General features: G+C 44.4%; 1 protein-coding gene across 1 annotated transcript in view; it reads right to left on the minus strand.

Annotated features, from left to right (window-relative positions):
- WDFY1 (WD repeat and FYVE domain containing 1) overlaps positions 1-18,164 on the minus strand; it is a 41,879-nt gene extending 23,715 nt beyond the window's left edge. The window contains exons 1-5 of the mRNA XM_088479182.1: positions 18,012-18,164; positions 9,549-9,616; positions 4,342-4,415; positions 2,210-2,264; positions 1,976-2,126 (exon numbers count right to left, since the gene is read on the minus strand). Coding sequence (XP_088335308.1) covers positions 1,976-2,126; positions 2,210-2,264; positions 4,342-4,415; positions 9,549-9,616; positions 18,012-18,157 — 494 coding nt within the window. The 5' untranslated portion in view covers positions 18,158-18,164. The remainder of the gene's footprint in view (positions 1-1,975; positions 2,127-2,209; positions 2,265-4,341; positions 4,416-9,548; positions 9,617-18,011) is intronic.
- Between the last annotated feature and the right edge of the window lie 1,672 nt (positions 18,165-19,836).

Here is a 19,836-nt window from a genome sequence, read left to right on the forward strand (position 1 = left end):
TTTGGAGGTGTATTTTTTGCACCTAGTATAGATGAGGTTTGAGTGCGTACTGATGAGAACTATAAACAAATCAGGTGCAAGATACGCACGGACAACTCCACAGAGGGGAATAGACATTTTTCTCTGCACGCTTCTTTTCTTAACAAAAATTAATCTCTCCCTAGATGCAGCCAACGGTGGATTCTTAGGTATTGTGTATCCTCAGCTGATTATGTTGAAATTGGGCTACTGAACGAAGGTAAGCCGGGCGGCGGGCACTGATAACTGTGGTTGGGGAGCGACGACTTAGGGTTAGGCACCTCCCCCCTGGAGCATTAGGCTAGGGGAAGGGGAGTTAGGGTTAGGCACCCACCCTCCGGAGACTTGGGTTTAAGCTGCGGCAACACTTTAGGTTTAGGCACTTAGGGGGGGTTAGGTACCCCTAAAGGAGGGTTAGGGTTAGTTATACTTACCTTTTTAGCTGTCAGGATCTTCACTGGTGCTGGTCTTCCTGCGTCAGGATTTGAACCGCCGGACATGGGTCTGGCGGTATTTCATACCGAACCAGTTTACATTGGAGAACATCGGCCCGTCACACATAATTTCAGCAGGTTTGACCTGTCTCAGTAATTGCAAGTCTCGTCGCACTCCGTGAGTACACAAGCTGCATAGGCAATCGCAGTGGCTAATTTATATACGCCCATGCAATGGAGTTCAAACGGACAGGCACACCTGAGTTTCTGCAACCACTCCCCCGTCACCACCCTCCAAATGCTCACGGCCTGTGACCCACTCTGCAATGGATTACAGTCCGCGTGCATAATTGCAGTGCGATCGCGGCGCACGTGCAATGTGGTGCATGGGCAGTACGCAACATTCGGGCGACCGGCGTACGCGGCTGCAATTGCAATCCGTGCTGAATATAAAGTAAGTTAAGATGCTTTAGAAATGGTTATTGGCAACGGTTCTGGTGGATGGCTTTCCCTCACAGACAAGAGTGCTGCATAGAGAGGCACAATGCAGGGGTAGCCCCTGCCCTGTTTGCTGACATTACTATTGAAACACTAGCTTCTATTATTTGTAACTGACAACACACTGACTGCAGAACAAAATGCTCTGTGTGGATGAAGCTCTTCTCTTCCCTAATGATCCCTTTCTTTTGAGTATTATGGTACTAGAGTAGCCTGGAACAAATCACTAGTTCCTCATCTGACCTACAGACATGTGCCCTCAAAATATCAACTGGTCTGGTCAAACTCATTCAAATACTTAGGAGTAAGTTTCTATAAAAAGGGCAAGACTATACAGGGTTAAATGTAATAATCATCAATAAAATAACAAGGCAATAAGGAGACGTAACGACCCTCGTCACTCACTCAACCAGTTGTCATCATAAAAACCGTATTCCAGCCACAGATATTTTATGTATTGCGCAACTCACCAGCTATTCTGCCTTGAGAATCTTTACAAAATACAGAGGGAAGAGATTGAGGATGATTCTTTCTCCTCTGCAGCGGTCTATCTCGAAGGCAGATATGTCAGTGCCTGATGTATTCATGTATTATAGCGCAGCACATATACAATATCTGGCCGCATGGTTGATGGGAGATTTGTCAATCAAAGCTCCTGTTATACAGAGCCTGCTGCAGAGCTTAGAGACATCCTTACTACCCCTAGAACCAGACTCTCCCTACATCCTATATCTCTTCCATGTATGAGCACAATGTCAGTTATTGGCTAGATCATCACCAGCATCACCCCATATTTCTCTATGGAATTATGAGAAGTTGAGGGAATTGGCAATCTTAGAGAGTGCAGGATGTGTGTGATAACGCTAATCAGGGCATACCTGAAAACCTTACAGCTGTTTAAAAGGGTAGAGTGAGATTACCTCGTTTGCACAAATAAAGGAAGACATGTTTCATCCTATGTGGTCAAACAAATATGTAATGTTAATCCCTGTGTGAGGGATACACAAATCAATAAAGAAGGATACTGGAGGCAGGATGCCCAAGAGGAGAATGCATGTCTGCCCACCAAGGAGCCACTCTGAGTGCACATCCAGGTGATAAATTTATCATGCCCAGTGCTGATCACCCACTCAGGGCCTGGAGAGAAATGGACCTCTGTCACCCGGCTTTGATGAGCTGTAAGGGGTAAGCAGAGGTGGTTATATTAGCGGAAAGAGACAGCGTGAGTTAATAAGGATAAGGTTACATAGACACATTACCTGGGTATGTCTTCACAAAGTTCATTTTGTTGAAGTCATCGGAGATCAGAAACTCCTAGAGAATGAAAAAAACATTCAGAAAGATCCAAGTCATGGCTCTAAGACTCAGAATTATTCTAATAACCACCTCCAAACATGTATTACTATAGCTCTAAAGTCAGTAAATGTCTGCAGATCACAGGGGAATAATGGGCATCAATGCTTTCAGGATGTTAAACAAGTTCTCAAAAAAAAAAAAAAATGCTGCTGTACAAATTACAGGAGATTGAGAAACTGGAAAAATGACATTACAACGCTCCACAGGTCACTATTTCCAACATTGCATTTAGGTGCAATGCTGGCACAGAATCACAGAAACGAATCAGCAATTTGTTTATTTGCCTAGTTCAAGTTAAAAAGCAAGCATCAGATTGGGTGGTTTTTACCTATGAACTAACAAGAAGGGGGAATGATGGGGACCAGCATTAAACAGTAAGATTCCTTCTACCCTGATTGGATCAAACACAGGAATACCCTAGAGACCACCATGCTGGATACACTAGCAACTCACTGACAAGCCAAAGATGAATCAGCCTGATATAAAGAGCAAATCACCATCTCATTCTCTTACAGAGGACCATAATATATGCTTCCCTCACACATTAGCTACAGCGCCCTTTGTTTTGGCAGGTTTAAACATCACCCCCTACAGACCTTTCATTGGCAGGAAGCTCAGACAATTACCTTCCTGATACAAAGGTCTGACTGTATACATCCTTCTCCTTCCAAATTGCTTTAATACAGCATTGCACCTCAGCTATTAACAGAGAGTAAAATGCTGATTTTATCCATTTTGGCATAAATGGAGCAATGCCAGTAAGTAAACTCCCAGAAGACAGACTAAGGTCTACTGACTCTCCAAGGACAGAGACTGAGAAGTGGGAGGTAGAGGGGTGCAAATCCTAAAGACTATGCTATACGTGCAATAAAAGGGCAATAATGTTAAACTCCTCTACAAAGGAAGGAAACAACTCCTCCTCCTCCACCATCTGCCTACCTTTGGGAACCATGGCCACAAAAACCTGCACCATACAGACGATGCTTCATAGGATGTTACGTTAACATAAAATTTGGCCAGTCTGGGATTTTAGGTTAATTTAAGTACCCTAAGCTTCAAAACAGACATCACTGATTTCAATCCTGCATAAAAATTCCAATATTTGGATGTTCCAGAAAACAGAGAATGGAGCAGTGATGCCCAAGTCTATTTCAGCAGCTGCTTTCTGTAAAGTCCATCTGAAGCCATCTCAATAGCAGAAGGCTGAAGGATCCTATTGCAGGAGATCAGCTCAGATGAGGTAAAACCCTGCGTCTCCGAGAGACCATACTATTACTGTAAGATGCAACATTACTCTCTCTCACACAATCATTAATAGGACTTTCTTTTTTATTTGAAAACAGCGGAATTATAAGGAAATCTACAATAGTTCATAAACTATGGTGAAACTACCAACCTTTTCCTATATAAAGAAAATTGTATTCCGATCCATGAGACCTTTAGAAAAAATAACTGGTCAAGAATGAGTCTTGAGGTGCGTACACACTGGGCGATAAAGTGGACGACTGAACGATAACGATATCGTTCAGTCGTCCACTTTGTCGTTCATTTTTAACACCAAAAAGATGAATGATGACACGACGCGCGTTCCCGCGGGTCGTTCGTCATTATCGTTCATCGGGCTGACATGCAGGCCAACCTGACGATCTCGTCAAGTTGCTGCATGTCAGGGAATGGGGAAGAGAGCCCGGCGCTGAACAATATCGTTAATGATATCGTTCAGCGGCTGTGCTCAAAGTCATGAACGACATTGAGCACAGCCTGCCAGGGACACACTACACGATATCGCTCAGGGAGCATATCGTGTAGTGTGTACCCACCATTTGACAATCATTGTACCTCTACCTTGATACAAGCCATGGTTAACATTGCTTCTGATTCATTCCTAAATTCAGTTGTGCATTGTCCCACTGAATAACTCAGATTGTGTTTAGTGCAGAGAAACACTAATTACCCTGCCCCGACCGTGCATTATAGTTTTCTATAGTGTTGTATGTTTCTATGGAATATGAAAAACTCCATGACACATACTCACCACAATGGCTCCACTATCCAGTCCCACAAATACCTTCCTGCTCTCATGGTGGTATGCCAGAGCCGAGCAAGGAGCTGCAAGCAAAACAGTCATTTAAATGTTATGTCAAAATAAAACAATTAAATGACTCGCCTACTGTACAAACTATTATCAACCTATAAATAAAAGGTTTTTTATTTATATATAATGCCAACTTATCACTGGGTCATATGGTCTTCGTATTTTTCCAAACTACTGTACATAGTATCTTGTGCATTCTGCCAGGAGAGAGTATTCTGATCGGGATGTAGTTTATTGGCCGTACACCCAGGAAGGACCAGTGTCATAAGGACCAGAGGAAGGACCAGTGTCATAAACGCGTTGGTGGAACAGGAGACTTGAGTGCAGCTGTGGACTTTGTGCCGTATTCAATTGTCTTTTCGGCTAAAAAGTTTCGAGACGTCATTTTGCCAGGCGAGAACTTATCCCCGTATTCAATTCCACAGACTTTACGCCGGTGCGAAAAGTCTGCACCTTGTAACCAGCGGAAAAGAGTCGCCTGTGAATGGAGGCAAAAAAAAAAAAAAGGTGCAGAATTGGGGGTTTGGGGTGCAAAGTTGCGGGAACACCAGCAGCCATGGGACAGTCCCCCAAAGGTAAACTGCATAAAAGAAAAAAAGTAAGAAGAAATAATACTTTAGATCACCCCAAAAGAGTACTTTCGTTTTGGGGGCGAAAAAAACAAAGTTGGGGGACAAACTTAAAAACTAGCAAAATAGACTGCAGGGGGGTCCCCCAAGTATGGCCCAGGTGTTTTTTTGTCTGCATAAGGTTCGTTTTTTAAAACATCACTTTAGCGTTTTTAACCATGCTTGCATCCATGTTCATGTACCCCAAATTTGCTGGGACTACTTATTTTACCCCCAAAAAAGCAATTCTTCACCACTTTGCAAAGACGCTAATTAGCAGCAATTGAGAGCATTTCATCAGCCGAAATACCTTCAGCAGGGCTATTCGGGGGTATCTATAGTGATCCCCCATGTCAGTGCATCTATTGGGGGGTGTCAGGCTGATTTCCCCAAATCTGACAGCACTTTTAGCCTGTTTGAGTTTCGCCGGGACACGTTTCCGCGTCCTTTGCAATTGAATAGGGTGAAAAGCGGGGACGAGCATAATACTTTTCCGGAGGCAAAACCAGCGATGATGGCGGAAAGTCCGAGACTTTTCACTGGCAATTGAATACGAGCCTTTGTTTGCTAGCATCAATTTTGGACTTTTCTTCTCCACTCAGATCAGATGAGAGAAGCGATTGTTGTCCTAAAAACTTCTTACTTGCAGAGGGTTTTCCTCAGGGACTTTTATGCTGTGGATGTGGAATCAATTTTCAATTTTAAGGGGATTCGCTGAACATTGACCTGTTGAATTATCTGGGAGGCCAAAAGAAGGGGGGATCCTGACCTTATGTAAAGAAACCTTTGGGTGAACATCTATATCTGTTCCCAGGTGAGCTTTTATCTAAGGGGGGCTACATTGATCGAGGTGTACCCATGCAGAATGTATATGTTGGTTTGACTAGGGAGATTTAAAGAAACCTTGATGTGTACACATCTCACTGTTAGGCGAGTCCATGAAGGAATATCCGCATATTGAAAATAAATAGTGGATGTGAATATAATAGATTGCAAATATCGTAAATAGAACACAGATCCATTTTAAGGACTTTTGCTATTCAGCCGCCGGGATTTCATACCCAACCCATTATATGTTCAGCACTCTTTCCCAGGAAGGCCTCCTGCAGCACACACTGTATGGGAGAGCTGATACAGTAGGGGAACTTTGCACTGGAAGTGAGCACAGGAGTTCAACTAGGAAGACGAGTCAGGCGCTCACTCCCAGCGACTGCTTACTCTATACCTTACAGCTATACTCTTGTGCGGACTGGAGAAGACCTGACTCGAAGACAACATAATTCACAGGGTTTTGAATATCATCCTCACTAGACCAAACAGTGTTTTAAGTACTACAAGATCACTTTAAAGAAAATAGTAAAAGGTGGATGGTAACCTAGACATGAGTATCCTGTAGCAGACATTTCTAGATTATACAACAAAAGACACCAAACCTGGGGAACATCCCTTACTGTTTGGTAGCAACACTTAAGATGGGTGTACACCATACGATCGATCATCTGATATGTTGTTCCAACATGGATCAGAATGATATATCGTACACATCGTATAGTGTGTATGTCCAATTTGTGGTTCCTGGTCATCGTTCATTGAATCGTCTCATCTGCTGTGCTGCAGATAATATGGGACAATTACGTAACGGTACATTACGCGGGATTGTGCAGTGTGTACGGCAACGTTATACATCATTACATCGCATCGCTGGGTCGCACCGTTGTGAGGTGTGTACCCAGCTTTAGCTAAATAAACAAGGCTCCATTTAGAATTAGTAGCAAATCCAGCTAAAAGGAACAGATTTGCCACACCACGATGCAAAGGTTGTAAATGCTGTTTTCTTTCCACATACAGGGAAAAAACTGCCTGCTTCTGTGTGTAACACAAATAAGTGGCTGCTTTACATTAAAAATAGGATTTAGAGTTGAGCTAAGACAGGGCTCGACAAATCCCAGGGGCCAGGTCGCCATGGCTACCAGATTATGCTGCCTGGCTACCAGATTATGCAGTGAGGTAGGAAGCAGATCCTCATCAGCTCTTGCGGAGATTTGTGCCTATAGTATTGCGGTGTTATGTGAAATGTGGTCCGTTATTACTGGAGGGTGGAGCAGGGGAGCTGTGCAGAGCAGTGAGGGAGCCTCCATTTTACGGTTTCCATTCAACTGTGACCATTTTGTGGACTAGTATAGTGTGTATAACACACAGAGCTGTGCTCCTCACTCACTCCTGTAATGTTTTTTGGGGGGCGGTGGTCTGGCTCCTACAAATTCATCCTGGCTCCTAGATTTTAAAAAAATTTGTCAAGCCCTGAGCTAAGAAGTGCTCCGCTCCCAACGCCAAGTCTGTCAGCGCATTTTAAATTTGGTCCTACCACCTTTGCAGCGCAGTACGCTTAGCGAAGAGGCAAAATTGTACCTTATGCTAACGCTAAATAAGACCCAATGTGTAGCTGACAAAGAAGTGTGACATATGCATCCCCCATTCAGACGTCGTTAACCAGGTGCATATTTCAGTCTCTTCCTTATGTACACAGTTGTAAAAAGAAGAATTTTAAATGTATAACTAAATGCGTAATCTCCTGAGATGCTCACCCACAGCTTTATGGCCCAATGATTAGCAAACCTCAGCTCTACAACAAGATACTGTACAAGCTCCATGTTATTCAGCCACAATCTTATCAACACTGAAGAAATTAAGGCAAATCTCTTTTACAAGATCCAGATTAGACTTGAAAACCAGACAGCATAAAACAAGCCGAATCCTTCAGTAGGATCACCTGAGACAATATTCTTATACAGCAACCAACTACTCTCCTCATTCAACTCTTCCATGCGACATCCACCCCATGACGACAGTGACCGTCCCCTGGTCATCTACCCTCCCCCATGCCACCCAGCATTACTAATCTCATGCATCATGCACTACTGCAAGCACCATTCATTACTGTTGGGGATAGAAATTACTGCTCTGTCCGCAGTCTTAATACACAGGGTTCTTGCCGGTATATGCTGTGCATGAAACCTGTAATTACAAGAATTCTGAATAATGTAAAAGGTTGCACAAACTGACATAATAGTCAGTTATGACCTCCTATCTCATAACTGGAGGTGGGGGGGGGTCATACAGATGTGTCTACATCTATCCTCCGTGCACTACAAGTCGTGCCACACATTACCAGGGAGCTGTGTGCATCTGTAGTGCCGAGCGTCTTACGTGCAACTTTTTACCTTCAAATGTGTATTATTCACACATTTATGTGACGATTAGGACGCACAAGCAGCTTCTGCTGATTAAAATGATATGCAGCATGCCTATGTTCCCTGTGTGTCCAGAGGTATATCTGCATGCAAAATGCCACGTTACAGTGTCAGCGGCTGTAAAACTGTAACATACTGTAGTGTTTAGTATGCAGATACACCCGCAGGCCCACAGGGAACATAGGCATGCTGCATATCATTTTAATCAGCAGAAGCTGCTAGTGCGTCCTAGTCACATCACTGTGTGAATAAGACGCATTTCAAGGTAAAAAGTCGCAAGGAAGACGCTCAGCGCTACAGAGTCACACCACGGCATGTAGCGATTAGAAGGGCTCTTTAATGCGCAAGGAGGCTAGATGTATAAGGACACATCTGTAGGCTGGCATCAATCAGTGCTGGCAAGTCGCAGGATGACGACATTGGCTGCGGCATATAGGCTGATATAAGTGCGCTGTGGGGCACATTGCTGTAACCCACAATCTCAAATATGTTAATTGATAGGCAAAATAATATAGTGTAAGGTTGGGGAGAGGAAGGAGGAAGCCCACCCAAGTCCCAGGATTGAAACAAGAATTTAAACTAGATTTGTAGCTTTTGCAATGGCAAGAGAGCTGAGCCTTTAGAGATTATATTATAGCAGTGGTCAACAGTGCCAGCTCTATAAGGTCATAATCCAGACACATCTTAACCACACTGTTCTCTACTGTATATTAGAATTATTCTTATCAAAATGATTTTCCTGCATAAATAGAGCCTCTAATCTTGGTTCATATAGACAAACATACGTACAATGGCTATCCATAAATTTCTGTATAGCTCTATTGACACTGTTTTAGACATTACACCTCTTTTTCCATTCTGTTCACTGGTCATCTGATAATGTGTATTAAATAAAGAGGCTTAGACCAACATTCAGAGGCAAGGGTAGTGAATTCATCCTCTAAGATAGGCTGAACTGTGGACCTCCTAATATATTTGTATTTACCATGATGCTAAAATGATAAAGAAATAATAAGGTTTCTACAAGTTTAGAGTGGGTCCCCCAGAAAAGAGGTGTAGGGTCCCAGCATTTTAGCCATAGGGAGTGGTGGCACAATGGAAGTAGAAGTGTATATGATGTAGGATGGGAAGCACTGACGATAATCTGAAATTGCAGAACAGAATAAAGATACAGCATTGTTGCCTGTTTTAAAGACGACAAATGTGTAATGTATTGTACATATCCCACCGCAAATTCAATGACATCAAACTAATATCAGCGTAAATAAAAGAAACAGACAAAACTTACATGACATGGTGTGATAGATGCTTGGCCAGTACTGCCCACTGTCTCTCTTCAGCCATACTCGCAATGTCCTATGGATACAAAACCCAATGCTCAGACATTGTACAGTCTACACCCATCAAAATCTCAGCATCATCGTACTAGTTGATAAAGCACCACCAATTACACTGCGCTAAACAGAGAATATACATCGGTCACACCAGCCTCACTAGGGCTTAGTATAAAATCTCTAACACAAGCACACAGTAGGAAACATGTTCATCAGAAACTAATTAACCTTCCAGCATGTTTCTGGAGTGTGGGATGAAGCCAGAGCATGTACACAAACACAGGGAGAATATAGCAATTCTAAATAGAGATGGCTCTGGTCAGGAAACACACCCATAAATCAATGGCAGCAATGCTAACCACTGTGCGTTCCAACATTCAAAGAACAGTGCATAGACAATGGGGATTAATTCTGAAAAAATATTAACGACTAACTGGGATGAGAGGCAGTGTTAGGGGTACACTGGCTGCTATATGGGAATCGATATGAATGACCGCCGGACCTATGGCCGGCGGTTCATATGCCGAAAGCGGAACACAGGCAGAGGGAATCCAGACAGGCAAGTAAACTAACCTATACCTAACCCTCTCTTAGAGGTGCCTAAACCTAACCACCCCCCTAGTGCCTAACCCTAACCCCCCCCACCCGGCGCCAGGATTCTGACAGGTGTTTCGAGAATCCGGCTCCACCATTCTGCCCTCCGGAATCCCGCTACCGGCATTTGAACCGCATCCCATCAATACCAACTCAACATTAAATAATAACATAACTAGAAAACTTGCCAGAGTACAACTGATTCTTTATATTCAATGATATTAATCAACAAGTCACACAGAATATATAAGAAAAATGTATCTAACACACATTGGTTCTGATCCCTCCAGAAGATAAAACAGAAAACCTAGCTTAAATACATAGCCATGGAAAGGCCCAGGGCAAAAACAGACCATATATAAAAAGATCATGTGAACCGGGGTGAGGGGTTAAGTGTGACTCCTCAATTCACATGTTGTGAACTATACAAGAGCTCCTTGTTCATTAGGGGAAAAAAAATACAAAACCTCTCTTTATTCACAGCTACTTACTTATCACCAATTAGGTCTGAAACGTACAGGCAGGACTGAGAAGACATTGTGATCATCAGCCGCTGGTCACAAAGTAGATGCTGAACTGAGAGGTGGATTTACATGGTGTGATGGATGCAATCTATAGTGTCCTTGGTACTGTGTTACTATATGCAGACATTAATACAATAGACTCATGACACAACATTTGGTACATTACCAAGGAATAGAAAGGGCAATGCCTGTCTGTATACAGGCCAGCAGATTATTATATTATTACTGTTATCTTTTATCTCTGACACCACAAGACTTCCGAAGAGTCATAAATAGGCAAATTTCATACCGGCTAGAAAGTTTCACAACAGTTATAAAAGCCAACTGGGAGGAATCATGACACTCTGGGTTTATGTAGGGCATACTGGCTGTTATTCTCCAGTTAAAAGCAGAATTAAACTCTTACGAACTAGGTTTGTGACCACAATACATTTCAGTTTTTCTGTCTATTTCATTACCACTTAATTTCTACACTTTCACCTACTTTTGCAGAAATTAAGTTTTGGGGCCATTCATCATAAAGGTAACACAGGAGATATCACATATCTCCTACTTACCTTTCTCTCCCGATGTGGCCCACTGTCCCCATACACTAGTATCACAAACATCTTCTGCTTACCTTCCTCTCCAGGAATGGTCACCTGTCCCCATACACTAGTATCACAGATATCTCCTGCTTACCTTCCTCTCCAGGAATGGCCAGCTGTCCCCATACACTAGTATCACAGACATCTTCTGCTTACCTTTCTTTCCCTATGTGGCCACCTGTCCCCATACACTAGTATCACAGTGTAGTGTTCATTGTATTGTTCATTGTAGCACCCTGCATCTGTCACAACCCATGCAGTTCCACTTTCCTATCTGGGGCGTCGCTCTCTGCTCTGGAGCTTCTAGCACACTCTGGTGTGTAGCTCAGCAGTTTGTTGCATCAGCTGAGTGTGCTAGAAGCACCAGAGCAGAGAGCGACACCCCAGGCAGGAAAGAGAAACTGCACGGGTTGTGACAGGTGCAGGGTGCTAGAATGAAGACTACCCCTGTCCGGCTCCTTCCACTGGACACCAGGGCTTTGTGCGCCTGCGTGAACTCTAATTCACACAGGTGCACTAGCACTGACGGATGAGACTCGCCAGTGCTAAGTTTGCTACGAAAGCAGCAGTGAACACATTCAGGGAGACAACCGATTTTCGGAATAGTTGTCTCTGTGCCAGAGCAACATATGCTTGCCTCGAGTAGGAATGTTAATTATCGGGGTCCACCCAGACCCTGATAATTAACATAATGAATAGAACCCTTAACGAGAAAATATTTTTATTTGTGTATCCTCAAATATTTCACATTGTTTTCCATCTATAGATTGTAAGCTTGCGAGCAGGGCCTTCCTACATCTATGTCTGGCTGTTATTACCCAGCTTTGTTTTATTAATGTTTCCAATTGTGAAGCACAACAGAATATGTTGCGCTATATAAGAAAATGTTAATAAATAATAAAAGATATAGATAAGGATTTATTTAGCAAAATTAAAACAGAAACATTTACATAAAAAAAAATAGGAAAACAAAGATCTTTTCAATATTTTTCCCCAATATAGCCTTAAGCCAAATATAGAGTTGCCCAAAGAATTAATCTGCTTGTCCTTCCAAAATGTGTACGTTATAAACAGTATGATGAAGATATGGTGCTTTGAAACAAACAGGGTTTTTTTCCTTCACCCATGGTAGCCTGCCTGGGTACTATTGCCAGTACTGAAATATACAGTTCACATGGTATCTGACATATCAGCATATAATAATAAGTAATGACAGTTAAGTTACATCTCCTTTCCAGCTCCATGGGCATCCCAATGCTAAGATCCCTAATGATGTCACTATCATGACATCACTAAGGTTAAAGATTAGAACTATGGGGCTGAATCTGAGTTAGCACCTCTGTAAGACCATGTTTCACTGCAGGTGGGGAAGATTTATAATGTGCAGAGAGATTTAGTTGGGCTATATGCAAAAGCAGTTGCTATTTACCCTGCATGCAAAAATAAATGTATTTGCTCCCCTTGTACTGCAACATGGTTTGTCCAGGTGAAAATTATTTTTTTTGCTTTGCTCTCACCTCAGAATCCTCCCTTATGTACATTGTGATTCTGTACCCAGAACCACAAGCGACAGTTCCTGACTACCTCCCTGTAACATGGGTTAATGCTCATTGACAGTCATGCTCCTAGGGATGCTCAGTCCATATTTACAAACCTCGCATTAGGGGGCATATTCAATTGGGGGCGAGAATAGCAAAAATCCCGCACCTGCCATATTTTTCCTGCAGGTGCGGGATTTTTGCTATTCAAAGAGGTGGGATTTTTTTTCGGGTTTTGGGCGCTGGGTTGTTTTTTTTTTTAGCACTTCCACAGCAAGTCTGATTTTTCCTAAAATCGTTTAGGAAAAATCAGCGGGACTTGCTATGGGACTCTGGCGGCACCTCCCCATAGGACTAATTAATCAATTGTTAGTTTGCAATTAGCCTAATTAGTCCTAATTACTTACCTTCTGCAGCGCTGTCTTCTGCATCGAGACATGGTCTCCTGCAGCAGCGAGTGTGTGTGTGTGTGTGTGCGCATGCGCACCCCCCTGTAACAGGCGCTGGGTGAACTCCCAGGAGCCCTACCTCCTCCCTCCAGCCCCCAAAGCCTCCCAGTAGCCCCCTACCCAGTGAGAAGATGGAGGGGAGGCCACCGGGAGCCGCAGAGACCACCGGGGCAGGTAAGTGGCTTTTTAAAAAAAAAGTATTTATTTTATGCGGCGCAGGGTTTTCAGAGCTGAAAGCCCCGTGATCACTCTTTTATTGGATACCGCAGGTATCGGGAGCGCGCATACCCGCGGTAATCCAAAATTGGGCGCAAGGTTTTTTACTTTGCTAAATCTCGCGCCCAATTGAATATGCCCCTAAATGTACTGATGACTGACAAAAGTTTGTTACTGAGAAATTCTGGGAAAAAAAAATTAACAAAACTGTGCTGACCTGTCAGGCTCAGTTATGTGGTGGGGGACAGGTTTGCGCTTCTGTTTGTCCTCATATTTACATTACATTGACCATAAATAATTTGATTTGGTGCTGTACCACCAAGCTGAGGCACCCCTGCAAGTGTCCTGAGGCATCCCAGGGTTCCACGGGGCACAGTTTGGGAACCACTGGGCTACAGATATATAATTTCAGCTTTTGCCTACTATTGGCTGCCAAAGTGTGTCCAGGACAAAATGCAGTAATAAATCTGCACTCTCTCTTCTCATACTACGACAAGCCCTAATGGTGCATACACACGGTCAGATATGTCAGATGAACGATGAACAATTTGAACGATTTGAACGATTTTAGACTATTAAAATAAATGGAATCGTCCAAATCTGACTGCAAACACATCAGATGTCAGATATCGTTATCTGACATGCGGGAACGCGCATCGCTCATCGTTGCAGGCTCACATGTCAGGTTTTCTTTCAGATATGAACGATTTTTAAAATAGTTATCGTTCAGATCTGACAGAAAATCTGACCGTGTGTATGCACCATAAGATATGCTTTTGTGACGTCGATTGTTCTTGTACTCCTCTATGGCAACTGTAATTGTTCTCTCTCTTGTAACCATAAATGGAAGATTCAAATTGTCACAATTCAAATTCTGCATTAATGGCATCAATTGGAAATTCAATTCAGCTCAATGTTAAACAGAGCTGGGAATAAGAGCTAATCAACTGCCCCCATCCTAGCCCTGTACTGAAGTCGGAAGATGCAAGTAACCTGCATTCTCCAACTTAAGTGTGTGTCAGACGAGATGCTGATAGCGCACACACTAATCCTGCAACCAGCATTGTGCTCCTAATTTAGTTGCATTTCTGCTCCCACCTCAGGAGGGTGCGAGCTGAATTGCGCTAGTCGGGGTAAACCACGTGGCCAATTGGATAGCTCCTGGAACTCATTCCCGGGCGCTATTCAACATCGCACTGAGTTGAATCGCCCCCAAGGATGATGTAACACCTCTCTACATGATAAACAAATCATGTTTATACCTAAGCTACATGTCCATGAGGCACAGGAACTCCATCAGATCTTCACCTGTTCCCACCACTCCAGGGAATTTATGACAGCATATACTTCACAGAACCCTATACCTAAGTATATGTTAAAAATACCCCAAGTAACCACCATGGAATGTAGAGAGCACCCCAAGCGACCACCACCCAACGCAGAGAACACCCCAAGTGACTTCCACAAGGTGCAGAATACACTCCAAGTGACCGCCACGCAATGCTCCATAGTCTGTCTAGGACAGGGATGGGGAACCTCAGGCTTGGGGCCGTATAAGACCCCCAGAATCATTTGGTCTGGCCCTCAGAGCTTTTTTTTCTGCTAGCCTCATCTGGCTAGCAGGGTGCCTAGAATAGCACCCTGCAGCCAGAATTTATGCAGCAGAGCTGCCTGGACGCTTAGGACGGTCACACCGCTGCCCTTACAGCTCCCTGGAGCACCCTCAGTATACTCCAGGTATTGCTGTAATCACCGGTGATTGTGGCTCCGCCGCTGTGTGACATCACGCAGAGGGGGCGTGGCCTGCACCGGGTCCACAAATAATATTATATATATATATATATATCAAAATGGCCCTCTCCCCTGAAAAAATGTTCCCCACCCCTGGTCTAGGGCAATTGTTATAACACAGGTTTCGAATGACAAAACACACCCTGAGCCAATCACAGAACCCTATAATTGGATAGTGTTCCCACTAGGCTGTTACAGCGGGGCACCACGCCCTGCCCGATTTTAAAGTGGCAAAATGCACCCTGCCCTTATAGTGGTGCCCCACTTAAGCAGCCTGCCCTGTGCCATGCCCACCCGCGGGCCTCAGTGTCCCGTATGCGCACGGCATCAATTCACAGTGAGGGAGAACTTGAGGGAAGTGCTGGGCACACCAAGTGTGACGAAGTGGGGGATGTGTCACGAGGACAAGCCACCTCCCTGGTCGACCATGCCCCCAGTCTGGAGTGAAGACTACTTGGACATAATGTTACCTTGAAAACAAATATTAAGGTTCTGATGCTAATTTAGAATCTTTTGGCAAATACACCATTATGGCCCGTACACACGGTTCAATAACATGACAGATTGCAACGATAACAATAACCATCCTATCGTTATTTTTAAAATCTGATGCTCGATCCAGCACATGCAGAACGATCAGACAACGAACGTCTGATTGTTATCTGATCGTTGCTGTTGTACTGTGTGTACGCATTACTGTTCACAATCCACGTTAGAGGACCCAAAGTCCTTCATTGTGCCTGTCCAGGCGCAAATTTCAGATTAACACAAGTGAAGCAGCATAGATTAACATATAACCAAAAACTATTTGTTCATTTTGCACATTTCTCCACATTCTGTGTTGATGGTCATTGCCATTAGGATCTGAATTATCCCACACCGAGGAGCCTACTGCCAACAGTCCAAATTTGCCATTTCGGAAATAGGCAGGATCTACCAGGAGTTGCAGTCTCACTGAAAATGGGTATGACCTCGTCAGAATAAAGTACTGCAAAAGGGATCACAGTTGAGACTTAGTTTGACATAAATCTCCATTCTGAAATATTAACAGTGAGGATGCTGGAACAATAAACAAGTAACCTGCTTTTCAACATATGGCTGTATGGGTTGTGCTTCTGTATATGGTTTAAAATTAAAACTATGTAAGGTATAACAACAGTTATAATAGTTACAGCCTCATTAAATTTACACTCTCAGCATACCCAGGTTTACATTCATATTTAGCAAACGGTGACCTTCAGTAAACCGTTTGCAATCTGATCGTGGCAATCATTAAAAATCACTACCTCAAAAATGTGGAGAGCCTAGGATTGTCCCACAATGCAGAGAGCACCCCAGTGACAGCTACACATCCAAATCACTGTAACAATACTTAGACCATCCTAGTGACACCTATATAATGCTAAGAGTATCCCTACGACCACCACATAAAACCCAGAGTATCCCTGCGACTCCCACACAAAATCCAGAGTATCCCTGCGACCACCACACAAAATCCAGAGCATCCCATTTCAAATAGCCATTAATGGACAATTTTTTAAATATTAATCTGTTATTGTCTTTTATAGATACATTATAATAGAGGACTACATAGTGCACAAAGTTGTTCAATACAGATGCATATATCAGAGTAGAGATGGGGATTAATTTCAGATCTTTATGATTTTTATGCCAGATACATTGTGATTTTTTTTATCGATTTTGGAGACACAATTTATTAATAGAAACGATTCAAAAATCACAGTACTACAGCTGCAATACTCTTACCTGTTCCCTAGCATCTGCCAATCCATTGCACATGTGTCAGCTTTTAATGTTTTTGTTTTATCTGCACACACACAATTTTACAGAACTCCCTAACCGTGTATTATAGATAGATGAGAATATTTATATTTTGCAGATTATTTTCTTTATAAAATATATGTGGCGATCCCAAATTAATCCAACAGATCAATACGGGGTCGCCAATCTGCCATCCCTTCATCAGGCACTAAAGAGGGACAATTTGGAAAGAAAAAAGGAAGATTTCCGAGAAGTATGAGTGTTGTGACTATAGCAGTCATTAGCTCCTTGATGTCACTAGCCTTGCTGGGTACAATAGATGTTTTGTCCTGCTGCTGCATGGTAGAGAAGCTGCACTGTGTGCTGAGGTGGAGGGGACATATGAGGATTGTTAATCATGAAGTTTAGAGCTGTAAAGTGCACAATGACACTAACGCAAAGTTTATGACACTGAACTTCATGATTATCCGAATATGCAAGTTAGTACCAGACACCAAATGTGAGCGTATCCAGACTACACAGGTATGTTGGGAGATGGGGCGGGGGACACAGCCTGGCATATAGGCAGGTGGGATATAGGCAGGGGCATGCAGGCACATAGGCAGGTGGGATATAGGCACATAGGCAGGTGGGATATAGGCAGGGGGATATAGGCACATAGGCTGGTGGGATATAGGCGGGGGGATGCAGGCACATAGGCAGGTGGGATATAGGCAGGGGGATGCAGGCACATAGGCAGGGGGATATAGGCACATAGGCAGGTGGGATATAGGCAGGGGGATGCAGGCACATAGGCAGGTGGGATATAGGCACATAGGCAGGTGGGATATAGGCGGGGGGATGCAGGCACATAGGCAGAAGGGATGTACACAAACGGTTCAACGTGCACTATGGAGGGGCAGGTGCTGTCACTCTCCCCGCAGGGTACATTATTACCGGTCCTCGCTGGCAGTGATGACACCGTCCTCCCTCGGGATGAGGCAGGCGGAGGTGACGGGCTCCCGGTGCCCAGGGATCTTGGTAAGTAGCACAGGGCCGCGGGGAGACCGGGAGTGGATCTCAGCCGCCATCTCCCCAGTCATGTGACCTGAGCCAAGACCGGAGCCGTAATACATGGCATAGCGGCGCGCAATCACTGTAACGTAACCATAATACTCCGAGTAGACGTGTCTCTCTGTAATGTAATTGTTGTTACTGGAGTACAACAGAGAGCAGCAGCTCAGACTTTGATCTTCAGGTAGACAAACCGTGGAGCTCTTAATTAATGATCATCTAACTACTGTATTGGGGAGTGAAAAGGTTAACCTAGAGCAGTGGTTCTCAACCTTTTTTTCACCTGGACACTCCGTGGTAGCCCATTTGCTGTCCCCTCCGCAATCATTATGTATTGTGGCTTTTTTATTATTTGATGACTGAAGCTAAAGTGCATATTTGCCAATATTTCTAAATATTTTACGGGGACACCCCGCTGCTGAGCTTGTGCACCCACAGAAGTTACAGCTGGTACTGTCTCATTGGACCAAGGTGCGCTACATTGAGCGTCAGCGGAACACGGTAATCTAGGTAAACGTTAGGGATGGCCATCGAATAGCAATGATTGGCAACCATCAATGCTTACAATCAGATAGAGATGCCTTTGATATTCGATGTTGGGATTGCAATGGCTGCCACTATCATATGCTTTTTTATCCACTGAGAAAAACGCTGGCCCAATGGCAGTGCTCCTTTACACATGTGCAAACCAGCTCTGACTTCAGCATATGAATGCGCACAATTGCACCATCGATGGTTCATCCATCAAATGGTTTTGAAACAATGGGCTTGGGGTCTGATTGAGAGATGTACACTAACTCGATGGATAGCACACATCTTCGATGGTAAGTGGTCTGCGCTTGCGAAGGACCCATCTTGAGCATTTGCAGAACGGATCATGATTCAGACCCGCTATAGTCAACCGCTGACAATAAATCATCCTTATGCTCACTGTAGAAATGTAACTTATGTTTCTACTTCAGGGTCCATAGGGTATCCACAGGATACCTTGGGGTATAGGTGTGATGTCAGTCATCGGGCACCATATAGTTAGCTTTCAGCCTCCCAGGATGCACTAGGGTCCCCCTCCTATACCCCGCCCCCGAGCCAAGGCACCTCAGTTTAGTTTGGTGCCCGGCCGGAGTCGGGTGCACCTGTTGGAGTGGGGGCTAAGAAGAGCCCCTGAAGCTTTTCTGCATGCAGCTGTGGCTGCACATCTGGTTGTACAGCATGGACAGTCAGTCCTGACGTCCATGCTGTCTTCCCTACACCCCCGCCGGTACCAGAACGCCGGTACCGATCCGGGGATGCTGGTGTTCCAGACCATGGCCGGATTCAAGGGGGACAGCAAGGTAAGCAGCGGGGTCCCGCGGTGGGTCCCCGCTGTTACATGGTCCAGAGTCCCCAGGCAGGGGGCTCCCTGGGGACTGGCTGCAGCGTGGAGCCAGGTAAGAACCTGCGCTTCCACTACCCCCCTGGGACAGCGGACCGCAGCAGAGCGGTAGCGCTGCGGCGTCCCAGGGGTTAAATGCATGCCAGGGGAACGCGCCTTCCCTGTCTCACAGCCGGCGCCTCCCCCGCTGCACACAGCCCTCTCTGCACTCTGCCGACTGGCCCTGTGGCAGCGCTCCTCCCCCAGGCCAGCCTCCTCTCTGCTCCTCGGCGGCCATCTTCCTGAACGCATGGTGAACGCTGCTGGAAGCCTGGAAGGAAGCCTCTTGGTCTGGGT

The sequence above is a fragment of the Taudactylus pleione genome, unplaced genomic scaffold, assembly GCF_031769625.1.
Source record: "Taudactylus pleione unplaced genomic scaffold, aTauple2 ptg000229l, whole genome shotgun sequence".
In the NCBI taxonomy this organism is placed as follows: Eukaryota; Metazoa; Chordata; class Amphibia; order Anura; family Myobatrachidae; genus Taudactylus; species Taudactylus pleione.